Source organism: Andrographis paniculata, unplaced genomic scaffold (genome assembly GCF_009805555.1).
Source record: "Andrographis paniculata isolate CXL003 unplaced genomic scaffold, ASM980555v1 Contig95END, whole genome shotgun sequence".
NCBI classification, from domain to species: Eukaryota; Viridiplantae; Streptophyta; class Magnoliopsida; order Lamiales; family Acanthaceae; genus Andrographis; species Andrographis paniculata.
The window spans coordinates 82,915-104,389 of NW_026137634.1; the positions used below are offsets into that span (position 1 = coordinate 82,915).

The following is a 21,475-nucleotide window of genomic DNA, read 5'->3' on the forward strand; positions in this document are numbered from 1 at the left end:
GTAGTAGGTGTTTACACGAGGGAGATTGGACGGAGGAAGAGGAGGAGGAAAGGGAGAGACATCTGCAGCACATGCCGTTTCGTCTTCATTTCTGGCATTATTATAATCCTAGTAGTCGTCGTATTTATTTGTCATTATGCACGCCTCATGCGACGTCGTTCAGGCGGAGACGCGCAGCGCTTGTTTGCTCCCTCTCTCCCCCCTCCCTCCCTCTCTCTCTCTCTATATATATAATTATCCATCCCCAAACCTCACCTCACCTCACCCACCATCAAATAATTTAGAAGCAGGAAGGGAAGGGAATACGTTATAGTTATACATAATACATACCATACCAGAACAGACCAGAGGGGTAAGCTGCATTTTATATCAAGCAAATCGGGTTGGGTGTTTTATTACTACTATAAAATGGAGAACCCCCTGCCCCGGCCACTGCCACTGCCACTGCCACGACCGCCACAGCTCTCGCGATCGAAATCTGAGCGTCCTCCTCCTCCCCCGCCGACGATTTGGGACTGTGGCAGCTCCTTGTACGACTCCTTCGAGGTCAAGTCCTTCCAGCAGCACCTCCACTCCGCCATGGGCATGGGCATGGGCATGGCCGTGCCGGAGAAGAGGCTGAAGCCCCCGGCGACAAAACTGCAGCTGCTGACGCGTTCTCTGCGCACCCTCTTCACCAAAAAAAGCAGCAGCAGCAGTAGTAGTAGTGCAAGTAAAGAAAACGCGGTTGCGAAGGACCGATTCTCTTATTATGTCTTCTACGATAAAGCCTCCGCGGGGGCGCTTTCCGCCATTCCGGAGGACGAGGAGTTGGACAGATCAGGAGCGCCGGGGCCGGGGCCTCTCAGGAGGATGGCGTCGGAGAGGGTGCCTGCTCACAGGACGTCGTCGTCGCTCCTGCACCTGCCCACGGGTATTTACTCGTGATACTCTGTCTGCTGGAAATCCGATCAATAAGAAACACTCTTGTCTTGTTCAATAGGTCATACTCAGTGAACCAACCAAGGAATTGTTCGATTGCTTAGACTAATTAAGTAGTAAGTATCATCTCCATCTCCCTGAATACGAGTCATTATATTGAACATACATCATGTATACACCCATAGTTTTCTGTTTCTTTTTTGGATTGAGATTTGGGAGTTGGGACTGCATTATAATGAAGTAAAATGATCCCAAACTAATTGTAAAAACACGCCTTTATGCTGCTACCCGTCAAACTGCCGAACCTCCTCCTATCTATCTATTCTATATTTCTATTCCCTCCCCGCCATTAACTAACTCCCTCCGAACTCCTAAGCGGAGGGGATCGATCATGACGGAAGCCCTACACTAATACATATCAGCAGACCAGAGTGACTCAATTAGGACGTGGTTCGTTCACCTTCACAGGCCGGCCGGGCGGGAAAGGCAAAGAACCCAATTAGGTGTTCAAGCAGAGTTATGAATTGGATTGAATTTTCTTTTCATGCCTAGCATACGTTGGTAAAGTATTTCTGTGGTTCGGCTCACTCGTTTGGATTTAGTAGTAGTAGTAGTGATTTTTATCGGCTGGCTGGATTGATTTTCTGATGAAGTAAAGACACGTGTCACTGGCTGTGGCTGGGGTTAGGCAGCGCAGCAGCTGCTTGGGCTCTTTTCTTCAACATACTCATTTGAGATCTGATGATAAGTAGACGATTCCTTGGGCCAAAATTATTACTACTACTTATTAACTCCAGGACCCGATGGGCTAAACTACAATACACTATTCATAGCCTTTGTTTCAAGCCATCTTCAAGTCTAACGAGACCCACCCCCACCACACCCCACCCAACAAAGAATCCATTTCTTGGGGTTTCGAGCCAAGCTTTGGAGGTGCAGCGGCACAGTCACAACTCGTTCCCAGAAAAGAACGCGAATAGAGCTCCCATACTCTGGAAAGGAAATGGGAAAGCCAAGATGCACACGCACGGGGCAACTTTTTCCAGCGGCAGCGGATCAAAGGTTGATTCTGCGGCATAGGTTTTTTTTTTGTCTCTGCTTTCTCTTTGTTGCCGTTTGTATCTTGTTGGTTCGTTCTACATTGTGATATTACCTAGTTTGCTTAAAATATTCTCTGGTTTTCTTTCTCTATTTCCCGCTTCGGTCTCTCCAGTTATATTCTTAATTATGTTTCTCTTTGAAAACAACAAAACAAAATTGGAGTTAATTGTTGCCTGCCCATCAGTGATCTTATAATACTTGGCTTTAATTCATCGATCCTTTTTAAGCCTGATGCGATATTAACTCCTGGCTTTGCGTGAGGTAAAAAAACCTAATTATATTCTCGCAATACTTCTATTCCTAAGTTGTTGAGTACCAGCAGGCATTCACAGTAACAGTTCCCTGTTTCCTGCAATATTTGCTGCTAGTCGTTTTTCAGAGATATCGCACATGTTAACTAACTATCACAAATTTATGAATTGGCATGCCAGGACTAGGTTGATAGGTTGCTGGTGAAAATGAGTTGCTGCTTCTGTTTTAATTGTCTGGTTTGGTTCCTTTTTACTGAATGAGCAATGTTAATTCAGCTGCAATCTGCAAATTCGGTATTTACAGATTATTTGTTCCTCACTTTTAAAATTATATTAGATGCCTAGATAAACGATCATAGCTGCAGAACATATATATATATATATCTTAACGTTGCCAGCTCTTAAAGCTATATTATGTGAAAAATCCTTCAGTGTCGAACGGGAAGCTTGGGTCTAGCTCTAGCCGATCTAATGGGAACTCCATGCCTCCTATAGGAGAATTGCTTGTTGATGCATTGGCTGAGATTATTTCTGCAACATCAGATTCCGAGTGTTGATAGTTTTGAGTCCCTCCAAGGCTTTTAAGTTGGTGGGTTGCTGTAGAAAGGTAATTAGACTCGGGCGTTGCAGGAGATAAAAATAATGGAGAGTATGCTCCCAGGTGATTGTCGTAGGGAAGACTGGTAAGAGGAAAATATTGGTTTGCTGTGTTGTCCCGGCATGCATTTGTTGATGAGAAAGAGAAGGAAGACGGTGCTCCCTTGTCATCCAAGTTGTCGGTGCTAACCTTGAGGTTAGCTTTCAAGTTCATTAGAGTCTGGTTTTGTAGTTTGCTTTCTTTCTTTTCAGGGGATGCTGGCGGAGGCGGCACTGCGACTGCAGTAGTTGACTGGTTGCATGTGTGTGTCCCTTTATACGTGAGGTCAAACACGGTTGGGTCCTCATCGGATCTCTGCACCTGCTTAGTTGCCCAGCAGTTTTGAACCATGCGGTATGTGCATCTATAATAGCTCCTGTGGACAGCACCAGGAAAGGAATAATTAGGAGGAATATACACATACCGTTTTATTACTAACTGGAGTAGTATGACTATTTTTGTCTTAATGAATACACCAATAGCTTTCTTCTTCTTTGCTCTTTTCATCCATATAGGAAATAATGGCATGCAGAGCAGAGCAGAACAGAACAACAGAACAGAACAGAACAAACCTTGGATACTTGGCACCCAAGATGTCCTTCTGTCCATATTTCCTCCAGCTGTATCCGTCATCGATTGGCCCTTCGAGCCCATTGTCCGAATTAACCCTCACTTGTTCTGTCCACGTGGGCTGAAGCTTCCTAGAGTAGCGGGATCAAGAAACATTGTTGGTCAGGTCGGGTCGGGTCAGGTAAGCTGAATTTCATATTATGCCTCCCTCCCAATGAGAAATAAACGAATAAACTAACCTCTTCTTGACGGCACCGAATTCCTGATGATGGTCCTTGAAATTCTTGTTCAAGTCATCACTTTTGGGACTCCCGTCGACGGAAACGGAACCCTCCAGGACAGCAGATGCTGCCTCCCTCTCTGATCCCTTCCATTTGAGGATCATGAGAGCCTTCTCGTAAGAAGACAATATTCTCTGCAGAAGAAGGTGATGGGCTTCGGAGGGAGACGTGGACGACAAGTGGAGCCGGAGCTGATTTGCCCTCTCCATTCCCTGCGTCAGCTCATTCACCAGTGACATGTATTCCCAGGTAAGTGCACTCTCCATTTCTTTTTCTTTTCTTTTCTTTTCTTTTTTTTTTGTTTTGTTTTCAATGGTGTGGTGGTCTACTCTCAGAGGAATTGCTTGTTCATATATGTTAGATGGGAAGCCTCCAGCTATAACAGTGGAGAGAGTTGGAGGTGTTTGTTATGTTGGGATATTATAGCTTGCTTGCTGCTAGGGGTTCATATATATATATATAAGAGAGAGAGAGAGAGAGAGAGAGAGAGAGAGAGGAGAATTATTAGTGACTAATAACAGAGCCACACGGACAAAAGAATTGAAAAGAAAAGAAGAGAAAATTGTTGTAACGGGAGTGGAAGAAGAAAAGATTTGAATTAAGAGATAAGAATAAGATTGGTAGAGAGAGAGAGAGAGAGTTGAAGTTTGACTGGAGAAACCGAGTGAGTTTGCTCTGCGTGGACCAGTCTTTGGTCATATTGGAACGTATAGTGAAAGGACGAGTGTGTGTCTGTGCTAGTGACGACGACCAATTCAACACACACTTATTTATATGGTTTACTATTAATAATAATACAATTAGTTAGTTATTCAAATCTGTCTGTCATCAATGCTTGCTGTATGGAGAAGGATGATGGTGGGTCGTGTTTTAATGCCAAAAGAGGTGGTTTGAATTATATATAGTATTATATATGGTATTAATTGGGGGTGGGGTGGGGGCTTATTGAATTTAGATTATGATTACATTAGAGAGGTGAAATGGGTGATGGTATGAATAGATTCCAGAGGGGGAGGGGAGTGGAAGATTCTGAATAGCTGAACTGACCGATTCAAAGAGGAAAAAGCATATGTCAAAGAGTGAGGAATGAGGAGGAGAAAGACAAATCATAATAATAATAATAATAATGATAATAATAATAATAATAATAATGATAATGAAATGAAAAGAGAAGAATCTGGGGAAATGAATCCGCGTGGTGCAGTGTAGTGTTGTGATTGTGAGGTGTATGTGTAACGAGGCAGGAATGGGGTCGATATAAGATCGGGTCAGACCAGACTACACCAAACCAGAGAGAGAGACCATGTTGTCGTTTAATTTGAATCCTTTCCATTCCATCCCATCCCATTTTAGTTTTAATAAATAATTATTTGTATTGTATCTTAATTATTTTTATTAATATATTTTCAACTATTTATTAATTATATTTTTCATAAATTCTTGTGTCTAAGAGTAACCAAGACATTATGTGTATGGGTGTGTTTGTTTGGAGATTGGATTTTAAATACACTATTCATCCTTTTTTTTTCAAATATAACATTTATTTTTTATTTTTTATATTACACTAAAAATTAATTTTACATTCAAAACGTCACATCAACGTTTATTTATATTACATCATACAACTATATAAATTCAAAATTTTTACTATTTAAATTCAAAATTCAAATTCTCAGACAAACACACCCTATATATATTCGAATCAAATATATTTAGTTAATAAAAAATTTGGTTAGATTCAATACGAATTTTTACTTACCTTAACTATATATATAAACTCAACAGAACCCCATAATTTTCACTTTACGCAATAATATAAATATGATTTACTTTTATTTAAATTTAACTTAAAAATCAAATTATTTTAATATAAATAAAAATGTATATATATTTTTTAGGCAATATTGTTTGTAATCCACTTGTGGTTTAAAAAGTTTGTACAATTTTTATTTATGATTTAGAAATAACACTAATTTTTTTTTTGTATTTTAAAAATTTTTGTACAATATTTTAGAAAATGTAAAAAAAAAATAATGTAATTTTAGAGGATTATGTATAATATTTTCCTAAATAAGAAGAGAACTCATGTAATTTTTTAAATTACGGAGGAAAATGTTGTTGGCGATTATTTCGTATTTGTTTTTGGATATTCTCTCATACCAGTAGAGTTCGATTTAAGACTTATAAGATGTGAAATTTTTTTTTCAACTTTCAATGTGGGATTTGGATTTGAGTCTCAACACATGCATTATATATATATTTTTTTTAAAAAAGACGAGTAATGTGATGTGTGAGGATCGTTAAAGAAAACAAAAAGAAAGCTTTTAACTGTGTAAGAGCAGAACGATGGTCTTCCCGTCTAAGTCGATGTTGTCTAAAAATCAGTCTGCAATGGCCTTTATTTCCAGCCTAAAAAGGTCTGACGTCCATTGGTGTCAGGTTGGTGCAGATGAGGCGGCTTCGAGGCTACCAGCGATCTCCAACCTGCCAGCCACTGCGTCTCTTTTTCTGCCCCACCCGCTGAATCAAACGTTGGATAGAGGGAGGAAATAGAAGCATTTTAGCCTGCAGCAGCTGCTCAAGTCAAGTGAATTGGGCTTGTACATGCATGCATATTTATTTACTTGTCATCCTATCATATCCTAAATTTTGCATAAAATGTTCCTAGCTTGCTGCTACATCATTTCTTCTTCTGTCTTTAGATATATAAAAGCTGTAAGCAGAGAAGATTGTATTGATTGACTTACTAATTTATTAGTAGTATGATCTACCATCCATTTGAAGAGAAGAGAAGAGGAGAGAAGAGAAGAGGAGAGGAGAGCAGAGAAACAAAACATTAGGCAAACGTGGGTTTGTGTGTCTGTTTACTGGTATAACTGTATTCTAGCAGCAGGCAGTAAGTAGTAGTAGCAGTGGTATCTGGTTTAAGGCAGTCAAGGATGCGATGCGAGGGGTGGAACCAACCGACCAACCAATTACCAATTACCAATTAACCGACTGCTGCTGCTGCTGGCTACTTCCTCCTCCTCCAGCTCTTCTTCTTCTTCTTCTTCTTCTAACACACCAACTGTCAAGTAGCACTAGTAGTGGCAGCAGCAGTAAGCACTTCCCAAATTAACTCTGGATCATACGACGGCACCCCTGCCACTCCCAGCTCCATCATTTCTCCAGAAACGCCCACGCCCAGCGATTCCTCTTTCTTCCCCAAACCTGCATCCGGTTGAACTTGAAGAACACCATCATCATTAGACTTCTTCTTCGTCGTGGTCTTGGTCCTCTTCTTCCTCTTCTGCCATATGGACTCAATCTTTGCGTCCACCGCATTCTCTACTCTGGCGGCGTCCCCCTCCCCGATGAGCCCCCCCGGGTCCACCAGGTTGGAGAAATTCAGGCGGGCATACTCGCCGCGGAGCTTGTACGCTGCCCGGTCGTACGCGTATGCGGCCGCCTCCGCCGACTCGTACGTCCCCAGCCACACCCTCACCCTCTTCTGCGGCAGCCGTATCTCCGCCACCCATTTGCCCCAGTGCCGCTGCCGCACCCCCCTGTACACCTTCCTCTTCACATTCCCATTCCCATTCGACAACATTAATCGATCATGGACCTGCTCCCTCTGCTGCAAGTACACTGATGGTGATGAACCTCGCGGCACCTCGCATAGACTATTATTATTATTATTATTGATCGGATGCGGATCATTGTTATAAACACAGCATGAGAAAATCGAATCGATTGTGTTCGAATTGCTGCTCACAATGAGCTGCGACAGAGAATTGCTGATGCTGAAGTCACCAGGGAAATTAGGACTCATTTCTTGTAATCTCCTCCTCATCTGTAAGTAACTGAAGTTGAGATATTAGGGTTTCCGATCCAATCGAATTGGGGGGAAACAGGAAACAGGGCACTGAAAAAAAGAGTCCCCGAATTTGCTCGATTTAAGTAAGGAGGAAGAGGAGGAGGAGGAGCAAACTGCTTGGGGTGGGGTGGGATTAATTAGGAAACTAGGCCTAGGAAAGTAGAGATGGTACTATGTTTGAATGATTGATTCATTGTTCCAAGAACAGGAGAAAAAAAAAAAAGAAAAGAAAAAACACCCACGAGGGAGAGGTGAGGGATGATTTATGTAGGGTTTTAATTTCGGCCGGAATGTTGGAATGGGAAGAGAGCTACTGGTACTGGGGGTTGTTTTTTGTGTGTTGCAGTTAGGCAGGTCTGAAGAAAATGATTTCCAACTTGGTAAATTTATAGCTACCTACCTACCTACCTGCGGATCATGAAGGAAGAAGAATCCGGTTGTCGTTGCAGTTGGCAGGGGATGCGCATTGATGGCGGTCGCGTGAAAGGACTACAATACCTTCACGATCCTCGCAGGCCAAGAAGCAACTTTTTGAATTTATTGTACAGGTGATATGTATGTATATATATATATATATTATGTGGCAGACCTACATGGGAGGAGTTTGAATATACGATCCCAAGGTCATAAGTTCATCGAATTATTACACCAAATTATTACGGACAACCGGTGATATTTTCTTTGATAGTGGAGTATTACTTCGAATTTTGTTTGATTTTAAATTTTTATAATTTACACTCTCTTTCCTGCAAGATATGAGTAGCCATACGATATTAAATTAATAAATTGTATTATTATTATTTTATAATGAATAGTAATTTAGTATTTTAAATAATTTTAGAATTTTATAAATTAATTTCAAACCGAAAAGAGTTTTGAACTTTCTTTTTTAAAGAAAAAATAATAATGATAGGGCTGGGTTGACTTTTTAAATTTCTTATAATGATAATAATAACAACAAAGGCATATTTTTTTGTGCGTACTAAAGCAAGCTGGCTAGGAATAGGAATAGGATTAGGATTAGGATTAGGATGCAATGCAAGACGACTTGGTCACACCAACCACCTAACCTAGCCAGACAGAAAGCTACGCGGCCACCTTTAATGCGTTTCTTTTGTCTTATTTACCATTTTGTTTCCCTTACCCGTTTCACGCGATTACTAAATTAAATAACAACTCCGTCTCGTCGTTTTTGGCCGACGTGGTGGGATATATATATATATATATATACACATTTGCTATCTTAGACGGGCTCTCCACGATACTTTGTATATCTGTATTATTTTATATAGTCGAATTATCAATTAAAATAAAATAAAAACAATTTACACAATTACAAATAAAAAAAAAATAGTATCATATTATTAAATTTTAAAAAAATTACAAAAAGAATAATTTTAATATTATATTATTGAATAAAAACATAAGCAATCTTAATATTATATGCAGTTTGGTTACAATTTGTTGGTTTCAATTATTATTTAAAAATCACCGATTACGATTTGAATGATCGGTTTATATATATATATATATATTTTTAATATTTTTTTTTATTTTTTATAATTTGAATTATATTTAAAAATAATTAATTTTAATTATTTCAACATGTGATTCTTGAGTTATCATTAATAATATTTATTTTTATAAAATATTTATAATATATAAAAATAAATAATTATAGATATATTATTATTATAAAATGTTGGGGTGTCCCACGTCGAAATATGTAAAGAAAATTTCACACTTTGTAAGTCTCATATATACTTTACTAGTACGAGGCTTTTTGGAGAATATTCAAAAATAAATCTGTACGGGTGTTAGGTTGGTTCCAACATTTGTGGTTGGTCAAGCCTAACCCAACAAACACATGCAGTAACAGATACATACATACATACATACTTGAGAGGAGATCCTCAGCATCACACCTCCCTTCCCCATTTTCAGCATCATCACACACCTGTATATCTAACATGGGTGTGTGTAGGGCAGGGAGGAGATGATGCTGAGGATCCCCTCCGATACACACCTGGACCTGGACCTGCCATGCATGCATCCATACTTTACTCTCCCTCCCTATAATTGTTATTGTTATAATAAATATTTCCCGAGCCAAGTAGCTAATTAATATTATCAAATAAGTATTACCTAACTTTCTCCACTTCTGACTAGTATATAATACTACTGTAGTCTAATACATTACATATGATATTTTAACCAACAGTCTGCCACATCTCCGATAGCAACTCATTTTTCAACCATGTACATGCATGCTATTTTATAAATGTTGGCCACTCTCCAAATTCTGTTCTGTTTCATTCCTCATTTATATATTTTAGAATTGATCATCTTTTTTCACCAAATACAATACGATGTAAACTAATTATTTGACCATTCAAAATATTCTATCATTATTTAATAATAAATTAATATGGCTTGGAAATAGTATTATTAATCGATCATATGTATTGTTGTGTTTCCTCTTATTATTATTATTATAAAAGTAATGGTGTCAGCAAATTAAAAAGCTGTTGTTTTTTGAAAATTCACAATTATTAGCTCTCTTATTTAATTAATGCTTACTTAATCATGAATTACAAGTATAAATATATTATTATTATTATTATTATTATTAGTATAAGTAAATTTAAGAAAAAGATGTATGTGCAGGTGCAGGTGCAGGTGCAGTGCTGCCAGGCCAGATTTGCTTCCTTCACTGTACCCGACTGCAGTCGGTATATGCCATCCTTTTTCCATAAATTCTGCGTCCCCTAAGCTACCTCTCTGCTATTCCAAATCCAACCTCCCTTCCTCCCTCCCACACTCCCCAATTGCGAATTTCTTCGTGTTGGAGCTTAATTGGGAACTAGCGGATGGCAATGGGGAAGATATCCGTGTCTTCGATTTGTCTTCTTCTTCCAATTGGTCCCCTGTTTTTGGCTACTGGAGCGCTGTTCTCACCGGCATTGATGGCAGCCGGGTATGACTACGGCGAAGCTCTTTCCAAGAGCCTTTTGTTCTTCGAAGCTCAGAGATCTGGCTACTTGCCGAGGGATCAGAGAGTGCAGTGGAGGGTTCCAAATTCAACGAGGGCAACTAAACACGAGGGTTGCGCTCGTTGCGGGACTTAACCCAACACCTTACGGAATCTTCTTAATTGATTCGTTTATTGAACATCGATTTAATAGCTAGCTAGCGATTGTTCGATCGACGCTGAATTTGAATTGATTTATTATTTTTAATTTGATGGATGATTCATTTCAGGTGGACCTCGTTGGAGGATACTACGATGCAGGTGATAACGTCAAGTTTGGTTTGCCGATGGCGTTCACAATCACCATGCTGTCCTGGAGCATTATCGAATACGGAAACCAAATCGCTTCCGCTGGAGAGCTTCACCACGCCATTGATGCGGTCAAATGGGGAACTGACTATCTCATCAAAGCGCATCCCCAACCTTACGTCCTCTACGGCCAGGTAATCAAGTAATTAATTAATTACTTAGCCGAATTCCTCAATTAATTAATTTACAGCTTCAATTTGATGATACGAATTGATAAAATCATTCTCAACTTGTGTGTGTATGTATTTATGTATGTATGTATGTATGTATGTTTCTTAATTAATCAAAACAACAATTATGGATGTCGTTCGTTGATTGGCCGTCGTCGTGTATTTGGCTGAGGCAACAAACAGGTTGGGGATGGAAACACGGATCATGAATGCTGGCAAAGGCCAGAGGACATGACCACCTCCCGGGCTGCTTATAAGATCGATTCCAGCCATCCCGGATCTGACCTCGCGGGTGAGACAGCCGCCGCCATGGCCGCAGCTTCCATCGTTTTTTGCGGTCATAATGTTTCCTATTCAGCACAGCTCCTCGAGCAGGCCAATCAGGTAATTAGTACGTGTTTTTCATCTCCGATTTCACTCAATAATCAATCAGGTAAGTACGGGCGTCAGAGAGAGAGAGAGAGAGAGATGTTTCGGTTAGTAAAAGAAAGAATAGCAACAGTTATTGAGAGCAGTTACGTTAGGTTCAGTCAGCCTGCCAGCCAGCAAGACTGTGTTAAAAGTTCTGTGGCTGTGGTCGGTGCAGTTTACCAGAGGGCTGGACTGGACTGGACTGGACTGGGCTCCACCACGACCAAATCTTCTCCTCTCTCCTCTCCTCTCCTCTCCTCTCCTCTCCTCTTCTCCAATTAATTAAATACAATTGCACTGACCTGAACAGTGGGTGTGTTTTTCCTTTTTCATACCCAGCTCTTCGAATTTGCGGACAAGTACAGGGGTAACTATGACAATAGCATTACGGTAGCACAGGAGTATTACCGATCCGTCAGCGGCTACGCCGTATGTTGATGATTCTCCTCATAAATTTCTCTAGTATTGTTAATATGATATTAAGATTTCCCATTTTATTATAATTCTAATTTATTTGTGGGGGGTGCAGGATGAATTGCTGTGGGCAGCGGCATGGCTGTACAAGGCAACAGACAACGAGTACTACTTGAATTACCTAGCGGACAATGGCGATGCACTTGGGGGAACCACTTGGACCATGACTGCGTTTGGGTGGGACGTCAAGTATGCTGGTGTCCAAACCCTTGTTGCCAAGGTACCCTACCTACCTACCTACATTTTATTTTTATTTATTTTTAATTACTATAATTATAGACAGTCTATGTGAAATTATTATTTCTTGTGGTTAATTTCCTAAATAAGGGAAATTAAAGGAATGGTATATATGCCTGGTGCTTAATTGAATATTCTAGTCAATCATTCTCTTCTCTGGGAAATTGAAGTAGGATCTTTTTAATTTATGCAACTAGCTAGCTAATAGTACTATCATTGATGCGTGTAGTTATTTATATATGCAGTTTTTGATGGATGGAAAGGGGATTCATCATGCACTACCAGTGTTGGACAAGTACCGAGAGAAGGCGGAGCTGTTCATGTGTTCATGTCTGGGTAAGGGCGGCGCCGTTGGCAATGTCCACAAGACTCCTGGGGGTCTCATTTTCACGCAGAGGTGGAATAATATGCAGTTTGTTACCAGCGCTTCCTTCCTCACATCAGTCTATTCTGATTATCTCACATCTGCCGGCGAGTCCCTCCATTGCGCTGATGGCGGCGGCGTCCGTGTTGCCCCCTCCGAGCTTCTCTCCTTTTCTAAATCTCCGTGAAGCATTTGAAGCTCTTCATTGGGAAGGCGGCGGAGACGGAGGGCCCTCTATCGCTGTGGGGTCTGACAAAGTCCAAGTCGTCGTCGTCGTCGTCGTCGTCTAGGTCTACCTATTATACGTTTCCGGCGTGGATAAACTCCTTGGGTAGTGGAGAGAGCATGGAGTTTGTGTACATCCACTCGGCTCCTTCTCCAGCAGAGACATGGGTGTCCGGCTACACTCTTGTCTAGCCCACTAATTAATTGTCGTTATTATTAATATTGAAGATAAGTAGTGATCGGCGGGTATAGGATGATGTGGCGCCAAGTAGAAGAAGACGAAGAAGAAAGGAGAGATGGGAGAGAGGATCCAATATAATACCTGTCTGTCGTCTTGTGCTCGTCCTCTTTCTTCCATGAGGAACTACCCAGCTAGCTTAATTATTTGTCTTCTGGCTGGCTCCACTGAAATGTGTGTGTAATGCCCTATTATTTTTAAAACTTGCATTTTGCATAGTTATATATAATAATTTAGTCTCAGCCTAAATCTTACATTGTTTCAGCTTAAACCATACACATACACATACATACCTCCTCCTCTCTAAAGTCTAATCTTTCCTTGATTGTGACCAGGCTCGCTCATCTTGGGTTTAGACGCTTTCTTAGCTCGCTCTACGTATTGGGCTAGTCCGATTCATCTTTAGGCAGGCCTGGCCTAGTCTACGTGTTCGGCTTTAGTTTAACTTTAATAAACCAATAAATTAAGAATTAGTTCAATAGATTACTATTATACTGAAGGATATTACTGTATGTAATCTCTATATTTTCTTATTATTAAAATATTTCATGCAATAATATTTTATATCAAAGCATTCATACTGAAAGTTCTATTTAAAATGGTACTTACTAGCATTGGTCATCATCATTATGATACATAACAACTCTCCGGTAACCGTAACAAAAATCAAAATGACAACTTGGCCCAGGCTGATAATGCCCAACCGAAACCCCCAAATTACCCTCCGTGTAGTTATCACTCATAAAGAACAAATTCAAGGAGCATAATTGTCATTACACAAACCCACCCGACACGATGCCCATCAACTAGCAAAACACCTCTTTCCCGGCGATGCGTCAACGATATCCCAATACAAATTCGCCGCCCGAACGTCTCCCCGCTCATTCGGTAATCGCCGACGTCCGATCCCTCCTCCCACGTGTTAGTACGTCTTGCTTCCCTGTAGCCCTGCCTTTGGAATTTTATTTTTATTCTACTCCAAGTTGCTGCTGTGATCTATGTAGTTAAATCATAAACGTAGGTTCTCCCGGTGTTTTCTGCTTTGTTAAGGTTGCGTGTTAAGTTTCTTCCCTCCATAAATCGGTTTAGCTACGAGCTAGATTTCGTTTGTCTTATTGATGATTTGGGGAGATTTTGTTAGTTTTATATTTGAAGGTGAATAGGCGTGTAGTTATATTATGGAAAATTTATGTAGCCGAACGTGTTATTTTGCCATATTTGGAAGCAGCTGTTTTGTTATTGATTTGTGGGCTATGATTAGTTAGGTACTTTGTATGATATATCATTTGTTCATGAAAGTAATTTGGCTTGAAAACTTCTTGTTGGAGTGCTTATTTGGATTGGGTGTTAAAATAAGGTATTGAGTTAGTTGAATACGAATCAAGTATGCTATGATGGCATTTGAATCCCTACGTTCAATTATTTATGAGAAAGTGTTTCATATGCAAGAATCTGTGGAAATAATACGACGAGGAGGCTTACCTTAAGATTTTACTTCTTAAACTATTTAATACAGGTTTTGCGAGTGAGTTAGGTGCTATGGGTGATGGTCCTCGAGGAATACAAGTGTTTCCAGATCATTTTACTGCTTCAGTTTCCAATGAAGACACTATTCGAAGCTGCACTCCTGATTATGCCACTTCAACTTCTGCCAGTGAAGACCAATCGAGCCAAACGCTGTCTAATACAGATTCGAGGTATTACTTCTTCGAAGCAATCCAATGTGGAACGAGTTCATATTACGTATTGGTGATCATGGTTATTTTGGTTTTAGCTTAGGTCCAAAAGCCATACACGAGCTCGGCGGAAATTTAAAACTGCTGTATCACTTTTGAACATGTTAAGCTTGAGGGCTCTGTCTTTTGGGTTAGGTGAAAATGATGAAGACAAGGTAGATTTGACAGTTTTTGCCTGCTATCATTCGAAGAAACATTATCTGATCTCTGTCAATGGAAAACTCAAACTCAAAACTCTTATGGATTTGCAGATTGTGTTAAGTGCTGTGGAGGTGAAAGCACTTCAATCAGAACTAGCTGCTTTAGACCAACGAGAATCTCATTGTAAAGCTCAGTAAGCAGGGCCCATCAATGTTACCAACCATTTTATTAATCCTTAATACCAACCATCCAAAATGGAATCACAATGGAGCATTTTGTTCTGACTATACCTTCTAATCATTACTATAATTGTTTTATTGTGTTGTCAGGATAGAGCATATCAATGAGATATTGAGATCAGCTCATTTATCAGGATATCTATTCTTACGGATGGTATTGATGAACTCTCCGTAATGTTAATTTCTTGTCCCAGAATTTTACTGTTTTTTGATGTATGTGTATATGCTGTTTGTAATTCAGAGATGGGCAACATTTCCTGGAGAACCTCCTCCAGTAGATGATGTTGAAGTCGACGATTGGCTTCCACGCTATGTTGTCCTCAGTGGGTCTTGTATCTATTTGTATATAAAGGCAACAGGTAATTAATTAATTAACTGCTTTGATCTGATATAAATGTTTGTTTTTCCCCCCAAAAGCTGCCACAATTCATGGTAATTGAGGGATGGATGGATGGATGGATGGATGGATGGATGGATGGATGGATCAATTATTGATGATTGCATATGAATTATGATGGGGTTGTGGCTGAGTTGAGTTGAGTTGAGTTGTGTTGTGTTGTGAAATGCGGTCTTGCAGATATAAGTCCACAGGACTCAACCCTGCTATCAGATGTGGTTGAAGTTGGTCCTCTTCCTTGTGTAACACGAGAAGATGATAGGACCGCCCCCACTTTGCTGCATTGCTTTTACATCTTAACTCGTTATGGGCTGCGATACGAGTGCTCGAGTGCCTCGGAGATACAGGTACATTATCTGCTTATGCTTATGCTTCTGCTTCTGCTTCTCTGGGTGCGGGTATGGTCAATTAATATGCATGCAGGCAGTGCCGTCCTCCCCTTCCTCTCAGTATAAATGTTATTATTGTTGTTGTTGTCTCATCCATCCCATTAATGTGTCAGGTGGATTCTTGGTTAGCAGCTTTGCGAACTCATTCTTATTGCAAGATGACAAGTGAAGATGATTATTAATACCACACCATGGCATGCCACGAAGGAAGGAGGGGGTGAATCGAATCGAATCAAACCAGATCAAATAGAATAGGCTGGAATGGATTTGGTTTGCATATATTATTTTCCTTCATTTTGGGTTTGTGCATGGCATGGGACACTCACTGCACTCCTCCGTTACCATATGATATCATTAATTAATTACTGATGTGGATTCCTTCCTTCCTTGTTATTAATAAATATAGTACCCCAAGCGTATGATTTAATAATTAATTAATTAATTAATTAATAAATCATGGAGATGAATCAACTGTGGAGATCTCCACCATCACTATGCGGACCACTGCACGCAACGCACTCACTAAGTAACTCGCTGAATTCATCAGACAGTGCCGCCGAGTGAATAATAATAATAATAGTATTTTGCGGGAAAAGCAAAACTTAATTGATAGTGGTAATTTATTCATTAATTATTCAAAGACGGAAAACCACCCACCCACTCAAAATATTAACATTAATAAGGCCCGCCCGAAACGGGAGCGGGACCCACCCACTGTCCGTATGTCTCGTCTGCTCGAATCCCTAAAACAAGAAGAAGAAAATGGTCACACATTTCTCATTACACTACATCACTACTACGGCTTGGCTTTCCTCTCTCCACCCCCACCCCCACCCCCACCCAAAAGCAACTTTATTTACACACACACATTATATATGCAAAAGCAAAGCGAAGAAAAGGAAAAGGAAAAGGAAAGTGGGACGGATGGATCACCCCGACTCCCTACGCCTGCCTGTGACTGTGTGTATACGCCTATGCCTATGCCTATGCCTATGCCTATGTATAATGTGGATCATCTCAGCTCATCTACTTACCAACACATCTCATCCACATTCATCATCCAGTCCAGCTGGCTCTGCAGGTGCCCCTGCCCCTGCCTGCCCAAACACACACACACACACCATAAATCAAGTTAATCGATTCATTGGAAGAATACACAGCAAGCAAAAAAGCCCCAAATTCAGCTCTTTTTATACACAGTTGGAGTTACACAAAGGAAATTAATTAGCTAGAAGATGAGATCAGCTGAGCCTGAGCCGGAGCTGAGGGAGGCATCGCTGTAGCCCGGCGGTACCACCGGACAAGACAAGACAGTTTGATCATCATCAACTAATAAATAATCACTACTCCAAGGAAGCAAAAACATTTATAGTAATAATAATAATAATAGCAATTAATTAATTCAATGGAGCAAATTAGTAAAACGATGAATCTAACAATGGAACCCCAACACAGATCCATCGGAGAAAGAGACGGAGACCCGGCAGTCCGCCCGGGCCTCCACGTGGTGCGTGAAGAAATGCAGCACCCGCACCCGCCCCGCCATCTCCAGCCTCGACTCCACCTCCATGCTCGGCCCCACCCGGCTGAGGCCCCCGACCCCATCCGTTATGTTCGGCGCCACGCTGCCGCTGCTGATTCCTTGCTCCTCGGCGTCGGCGTGCGGGGCCAACTGAATCGGGAACGACTGCACAGAGAAGGTGGCCGCCATGTACTGAGTCCTTCCGGCGGCGATCTTGCCGGCGGGGATGAACATGAAGCCTACCTGGCGGCCGGCGTGGAGGAGTTGCAGGGAGCTGTCGTAGTGGGTGAAGACGGCACGGTTGGGGTTGGACACCGTGACGTACTGCGAGAAGGTGAAGCTTACGGTGGAGTTGGCGGCGGAGAACGAGAAGGCCGGCAGCTGGACGGCGTTGACGGCCAGGTTGGGGTCCCGCGGCTTGAAGAGGGTGAAGTAGACGATGAAGGCCACGATCACCAGGAAGCTTAGGAACACGCTGGCCACCACGCACGACGCCAGGTTCGTCCGCCCGCTCGCCCGCTTCCGGATGTACGCCTGCTGCTGCTCCGCCGCGCGCCCCTTGCTGCTCGCCATTACTACTACTGCACTACTGTCTGCTCTCTGCTGTCTGGATCGGATCCAATCGAGTCGAGCCGAGACGAGTCGGAGGATGGTTTAGCTAAGCTAAGCTAAGGAGCGGAGCGCAGGAAAAAAATTCATTAGAGGCACATGACAGACAAAGACAAACCCCAACCCCACACTTTTGTTTTGTGGGATGGGGCGGGGGTACTCTTTCTTGACTTACTTCTGCTACAGACTTTTTAGGCGGAGAGAGAAAAGCAAGAAACCACCCAAAAAAAAATGACCTCTTGATCTGCAGTCAAATACTCTACCACTGAGCTGTGGACCCTTTCCTATGTCCTTAAATTTTATTATCCTATCTATCTATTCATCTGTTTTTCTTTTTATTTTTATTTTCTTTCCATCATATACAGAGAGTTTTGAAATTTTATTTATATAAAAATAAATATACACATAATTGTGTACACACAACACAGCGCAATCAAGGTTGGTTGTTTCTTCTTCTTCTTCTGATTCTGATGTTGGTGAGTCGATGATCCAGCTCCGCCGCCACTTGCCTCATACTCGGCCGCTTCTCCGCTTTCAGCTTCAGGCATCTCCCCGCCAGTTTCGCCACCGACCAAATCTCCTCCTCCTCGCCTTCGTACGCCACCGACCTCTCCACGATCTCCACCAGCCGATTCTCCTTCACCGCCAGTCGGAACCGCTGCGCCAGCCCTTGGTCGTCGTCGTCGTCGGCTGCCTCTGATATTGCCTTCTCTCCGGTCAGAATCTCCGCCAATACGACTCCGAAGCCATACACATCGCTCTTGTCGTTCAGCCTTCCCGACCAGAAGTAGTGCGGATCCAAGTACCCGAACGTGCCTCCCACCGACGACGTCGTCAGGTGAGTCTTATCCACCGCGACCCACCGGGAGAGCCCGAAGTCGGATACCACCGCCCTGTAGTTTTGGTCCAGCAGGATGTTACTCGACTTCATGTCCCTGTGGAATATTGCCGTGGCGGCGGAGGAGTGCAGGTACGCCAGAGCCTCTGCAACTTCCCACGCAATCCGGAGCCGATTCTCCCACGACAGAGTGAATGCCCCTCCTCCTCCGTGTTCGTGGTTGTGGTTGTGCAGATGGTGCGAGAGTGTGCCGTTGGCAATGTACTCGTATACGAGCAGCGGAACTTGGGCCTCTAAACAGCACCCGTGCAGTTTGACTATGTGCCTGTGGTTTATCTGCGACAGTATGACCACCTCATTGATAAACTGGTTGACCTGAGTGGTGCTATAACCATTCATCGCGTTTGCCTTTTTCACCGCGACGATCATCCCGTCTGGCAGCATTCCTTTAAAGACTGTGCCGACCCCCCCTCCGCCGACTATGCGGCTCTTGTTGAATCGGTCGGTGGCCTTCTCCAATTCCTCTATCTTGAAGATTGTCACTTCAGGCAATAGGCTTCCCCTGCTTGCTGCTGCTGCTGATGATGATATCATCTGCTGCTGCAGTAGCAACCCCCCGTTTTTCTTGAACAACTTTTGCTTCGTTTTTGTTGCTTTGATTGCCTTTACTTTTCTCCAACTCCATATTGCAATGGCAGCCAATGCTAGTATACCAGCGGCTAGGCCAGTTCCTGTTGTAGTAGTAGTATATCATTATCATATGATGGTGTAGTGGTGTTAGCTAGCTAGCTAGCTAGCTTGCTTGTTATAACAACAACTACTATCAAAATTGAAATGAAACTCAATCAATCAATGGAGTGAGTGAGTGAGTGAACTGTGTACCTAACCTAAGGGAACGACAAGTGCTAGCGTGCGCTTGCGGTTAGGCAAGCAGTAGTAACCTCCTGCTGTATTGAGGCACCGGCTCCCGGAGGGGCACTTGTTATCGCTATGATTACCACACTCGTCAATGTCTGCAGTGAATGAAATAAACACATTATTAGTTGAAGAATGTAGTGGATCTCTGTTTCTGATCAATCAAACCGCCGCCGATTGAGTTTACTTGAAAGAACTTAGCAAGCAAACTAGTAGTAACCCTACTAATATAAATGTACAGTTAGTTACCTTGGCATCCTTGGGGGAGATAAGGATTGCCCGTGTACCCATTCATGCATTGGCATCTGTATCGACCGATCCCTGTATCGTAGTCAACGCACTCCGTGTTCTCGCGGCACAGGTAGTCTTCCCTTCCCCTAGCTTCGTCGCAATGAGTTGTGCCCACCGCCCACTCATGAATCATCGGGACAACGTAGCTTTCATTGCACGAGATTTTGATCTTGTTGAGGCGCAGCAAGTTGTTGTCCACAAATGTGAAGAATCCACACTGACTCTGACTCTGACTGGCCTCACTCCCTCTCCCTGCCAGGGAATTCTTTACTGTCTGGACCCTCACAGACAAATTCCTCAGGTGCGCTGGGAAGCTGATCTGGCAGCAATTCAGTCCAGCGCAGGTCGACAGTTCCTGCTGCTGCAACGGGGTTGTGTCCTTGATGTTGCACAGAGACGAGCAGGATCCCCGGACCTTCGAATCCTCTTCGTCGACGAGGGAGACGAAGAAATCGCATCCCATTGCAACAAAGGTGTTGTGTGCGTGGGAGATGCTGTAGTGCGATCCGACAGCGGGCGATGCATAATCGACGTAGGCCTCGCCGGGTGTCTTGAATCTCATGGTGACACCGGTGAAATTCTTATGCCTGAAGGTGTGATCGGCGAGGGAGATGCGGTCCACGTCCCAGCTGAGCCATGCCAGCGCAGCAGAACCGGTGGCCTCGTCGCAAGTGATCCTGAAGGTGTCGTCCAGATAGCACCCCTCCTCCACACCGAAGGGGTAGGGAATCTCGATATCTCCGCATCTACTGCTGCTGCAGTCTGCAGCTGATCGTGCTGCAACGAAGAAGATGATTATGATTATGAAGACGAAACGACTATGAAGGGACATATCTGCTTGCTAGTTGCTTCCCTCTCTCTCGCTGGAGACGATGCATCTGCCTGCCTGCCTGTGTTTTTTTATTCGTTTCCACCTGGGATAATAGCCGCCGCCGTCTGGGTTCACTGTATATATATATATATATGTATCGTGCCCCTCCCATTGGAGGATGGATGGATTAGTAGTTACACGCATAGATTGATTAGTCCTTGAATGATAAATAATACTATAATAATATCAAAGCAAAGCTATGCTGGGCTGGGCTGGCTGCTGGTCTTCTTGACTTGTAGTAAAGAAGAAATTACAGAAAGTGCCGGTGGCTTCCTCTCGAGTCGTCTCCAATACGCAATCTACACTAGCTTTTCTTTGTTACCCTAACAAAGAAAAACGATAAATAGGTGGGGTGGTACGTACGTGTGAACGCCCTTGGTGAACGACATAAAATGGCTTACTAACACCACCTCTAACAAGTGCACCAACGAATGTTGTTGCAATTGCAATA

At 42.4% G+C, this 21,475-nt stretch overlaps 7 protein-coding genes and 1 long non-coding RNA gene across 10 annotated transcripts; 4 read left to right on the plus strand and 4 right to left on the minus strand.

The window, feature by feature from the left end:
• The first annotated feature begins 23 nt into the window (after positions 1-23).
• On the plus strand, positions 24-1,117 carry LOC127243241 (uncharacterized). Its single transcript, XM_051263154.1, has one exon. It carries the CDS (start codon positions 409-411, stop codon positions 925-927), a length of 519 nt encoding a protein of 172 aa, XP_051119111.1. The 5' UTR covers positions 24-408; the 3' UTR covers positions 928-1,117.
• A 1,336-nt stretch (positions 1,118-2,453) lies between these two features.
• Positions 2,454-6,488, plus strand: LOC127243242 (uncharacterized). The gene is made up of 5 exons (XR_007836968.1): positions 2,454-2,567; positions 2,706-3,264; positions 3,426-3,661; positions 3,774-4,010; positions 6,201-6,488. It is a non-coding gene; the product is annotated as an uncharacterized LOC127243242 (long non-coding RNA).
• Positions 2,545-4,249, minus strand: LOC127243239 (probable WRKY transcription factor 53). The gene is made up of 3 exons (XM_051263152.1): positions 3,720-4,249; positions 3,483-3,611; positions 2,545-3,286 (listed from the first exon to the last, which is right to left on the minus strand). The coding sequence occupies exons 1-3, from the start codon at positions 4,025-4,027 to the stop codon at positions 2,686-2,688; spliced, it is 1,038 nt and encodes a 345-aa protein (XP_051119109.1). The 5' UTR covers positions 4,028-4,249; the 3' UTR covers positions 2,545-2,685.
• LOC127243240 (ethylene-responsive transcription factor ERF061-like) lies at positions 6,471-8,315 on the minus strand. The gene is made up of 2 exons (XM_051263153.1): positions 8,026-8,315; positions 6,471-7,423 (listed from the first exon to the last, which is right to left on the minus strand). The coding sequence occupies exons 1-2, from the start codon at positions 8,082-8,084 to the stop codon at positions 6,832-6,834; spliced, it is 651 nt and encodes a 216-aa protein (XP_051119110.1). The 5' UTR covers positions 8,085-8,315; the 3' UTR covers positions 6,471-6,831.
• Positions 8,316-10,280: 1,965 nt separating this feature from the next.
• Positions 10,281-13,318, plus strand: LOC127243243 (endoglucanase 6-like). Its single transcript, XM_051263157.1, has 6 exons — positions 10,281-10,727; positions 10,879-11,091; positions 11,311-11,511; positions 11,878-11,967; positions 12,068-12,232; positions 12,495-13,318. The coding sequence occupies exons 1-6, from the start codon at positions 10,488-10,490 to the stop codon at positions 12,798-12,800; spliced, it is 1,215 nt and encodes a 404-aa protein (XP_051119114.1). The 5' UTR covers positions 10,281-10,487; the 3' UTR covers positions 12,801-13,318.
• Positions 13,319-13,835: 517 nt separating this feature from the next.
• LOC127243244 (uncharacterized) lies at positions 13,836-16,394 on the plus strand. 2 transcript variants are annotated; one of them, XM_051263158.1, is made up of 8 exons: positions 13,836-14,001; positions 14,593-14,773; positions 14,856-14,967; positions 15,064-15,146; positions 15,283-15,346; positions 15,434-15,551; positions 15,770-15,936; positions 16,092-16,394. In XM_051263158.1, exons 1-8 carry the CDS (start codon positions 13,908-13,910, stop codon positions 16,158-16,160), a joined length of 888 nt encoding a protein of 295 aa, XP_051119115.1. In that variant the 5' UTR covers positions 13,836-13,907; the 3' UTR covers positions 16,161-16,394. The 2 variants fall into 2 exon arrangements, with proteins under 2 accessions (XP_051119115.1, XP_051119116.1); XM_051263159.1 differs by having other exon boundaries at positions 13,850-13,997.
• Positions 16,395-16,604: 210 nt separating this feature from the next.
• On the minus strand, positions 16,605-18,250 carry LOC127243247 (uncharacterized). 2 transcript variants are annotated; one of them, XM_051263162.1, is made up of 3 exons: positions 17,416-18,250; positions 17,013-17,075; positions 16,605-16,721 (listed from the first exon to the last, which is right to left on the minus strand). In XM_051263162.1, exons 1-2 carry the CDS (start codon positions 18,071-18,073, stop codon positions 17,035-17,037), a joined length of 699 nt encoding a protein of 232 aa, XP_051119119.1. In that variant the 5' UTR covers positions 18,074-18,250; the 3' UTR covers positions 16,605-16,721; positions 17,013-17,034. The 2 variants fall into 2 exon arrangements, with proteins under 2 accessions (XP_051119119.1, XP_051119120.1); XM_051263163.1 differs by lacking the exons at positions 16,605-16,721; positions 17,013-17,075 and having other exon boundaries at positions 17,149-18,246.
• A 165-nt stretch (positions 18,251-18,415) lies between these two features.
• Positions 18,416-21,357, minus strand: LOC127243245 (wall-associated receptor kinase-like 18). The gene is made up of 3 exons (XM_051263160.1): positions 20,112-21,357; positions 19,835-19,960; positions 18,416-19,678 (listed from the first exon to the last, which is right to left on the minus strand). The coding sequence occupies exons 1-3, from the start codon at positions 20,983-20,985 to the stop codon at positions 18,543-18,545; spliced, it is 2,136 nt and encodes a 711-aa protein (XP_051119117.1). The 5' UTR covers positions 20,986-21,357; the 3' UTR covers positions 18,416-18,542.
• Positions 21,358-21,475: the final 118 nt, after the last annotated feature.

Bases quoted from the DNA above. Each gene is read 5' to 3' on its own strand.
- LOC127243241 (XM_051263154.1), top strand. From the start codon at position 409: ATGGAGAACCCCCTGCCCCGGCCACTGCCACTGCCACTGCCACGACCG.
- LOC127243239 (XM_051263152.1), bottom strand. From the start codon at position 4,027: ATGGAGAGTGCACTTACCTGGGAATACATGTCACTGGTGAATGAGCTG. The intron at 3,612-3,719 runs GTTAGTTTATTC...CCGCTACTCTAG, and splicing joins TTCGGTGCCGTCAAGAAGAG to GAAGCTTCAGCCCACGTGGA. The intron at 3,287-3,482 runs GTTTGTTCTGTT...TGCTGTCCACAG, and splicing joins TTGGGTGCCAAGTATCCAAG to GAGCTATTATAGATGCACAT.
- LOC127243240 (XM_051263153.1), bottom strand. From the start codon at position 8,084: ATGCGCATCCCCTGCCAACTGCAACGACAACCGGATTCTTCTTCCTTC. The intron at 7,424-8,025 runs GTAGGTAGGTAG...TAATAATAATAG, and splicing joins TCTTCCTTCATGATCCGCAG to TCTATGCGAGGTGCCGCGAG.
- LOC127243243 (XM_051263157.1), top strand. From the start codon at position 10,488: ATGGCAATGGGGAAGATATCCGTGTCTTCGATTTGTCTTCTTCTTCCA. The intron at 11,968-12,067 runs GTATGTTGATGA...TGGGGGGTGCAG, and splicing joins GATCCGTCAGCGGCTACGCC to GATGAATTGCTGTGGGCAGC. The intron at 12,233-12,494 runs GTACCCTACCTA...TTATATATGCAG, and splicing joins TCCAAACCCTTGTTGCCAAG to TTTTTGATGGATGGAAAGGG.
- LOC127243244 (XM_051263158.1), top strand. From the start codon at position 13,908: ATGCGTCAACGATATCCCAATACAAATTCGCCGCCCGAACGTCTCCCC. The intron at 14,774-14,855 runs GTATTACTTCTT...GTTTTAGCTTAG, and splicing joins CTGTCTAATACAGATTCGAG to GTCCAAAAGCCATACACGAG. The intron at 15,937-16,091 runs GTACATTATCTG...TTAATGTGTCAG, and splicing joins CGAGTGCCTCGGAGATACAG to GTGGATTCTTGGTTAGCAGC.
- LOC127243247 (XM_051263162.1), bottom strand. From the start codon at position 18,073: ATGGCGAGCAGCAAGGGGCGCGCGGCGGAGCAGCAGCAGGCGTACATC. The intron at 17,076-17,415 runs GTTAGATTCATC...GTGTTTGGGCAG, and splicing joins ATCTGTGTTGGGGTTCCATT to GCAGGGGCAGGGGCACCTGC.
- LOC127243245 (XM_051263160.1), bottom strand. From the start codon at position 20,985: ATGTCCCTTCATAGTCGTTTCGTCTTCATAATCATAATCATCTTCTTC. The intron at 19,961-20,111 runs GTAACTAACTGT...CATTCACTGCAG, and splicing joins TCTCCCCCAAGGATGCCAAG to ACATTGACGAGTGTGGTAAT. The intron at 19,679-19,834 runs GTTAGGTACACA...CTACTACAACAG, and splicing joins AGCACTTGTCGTTCCCTTAG to GAACTGGCCTAGCCGCTGGT.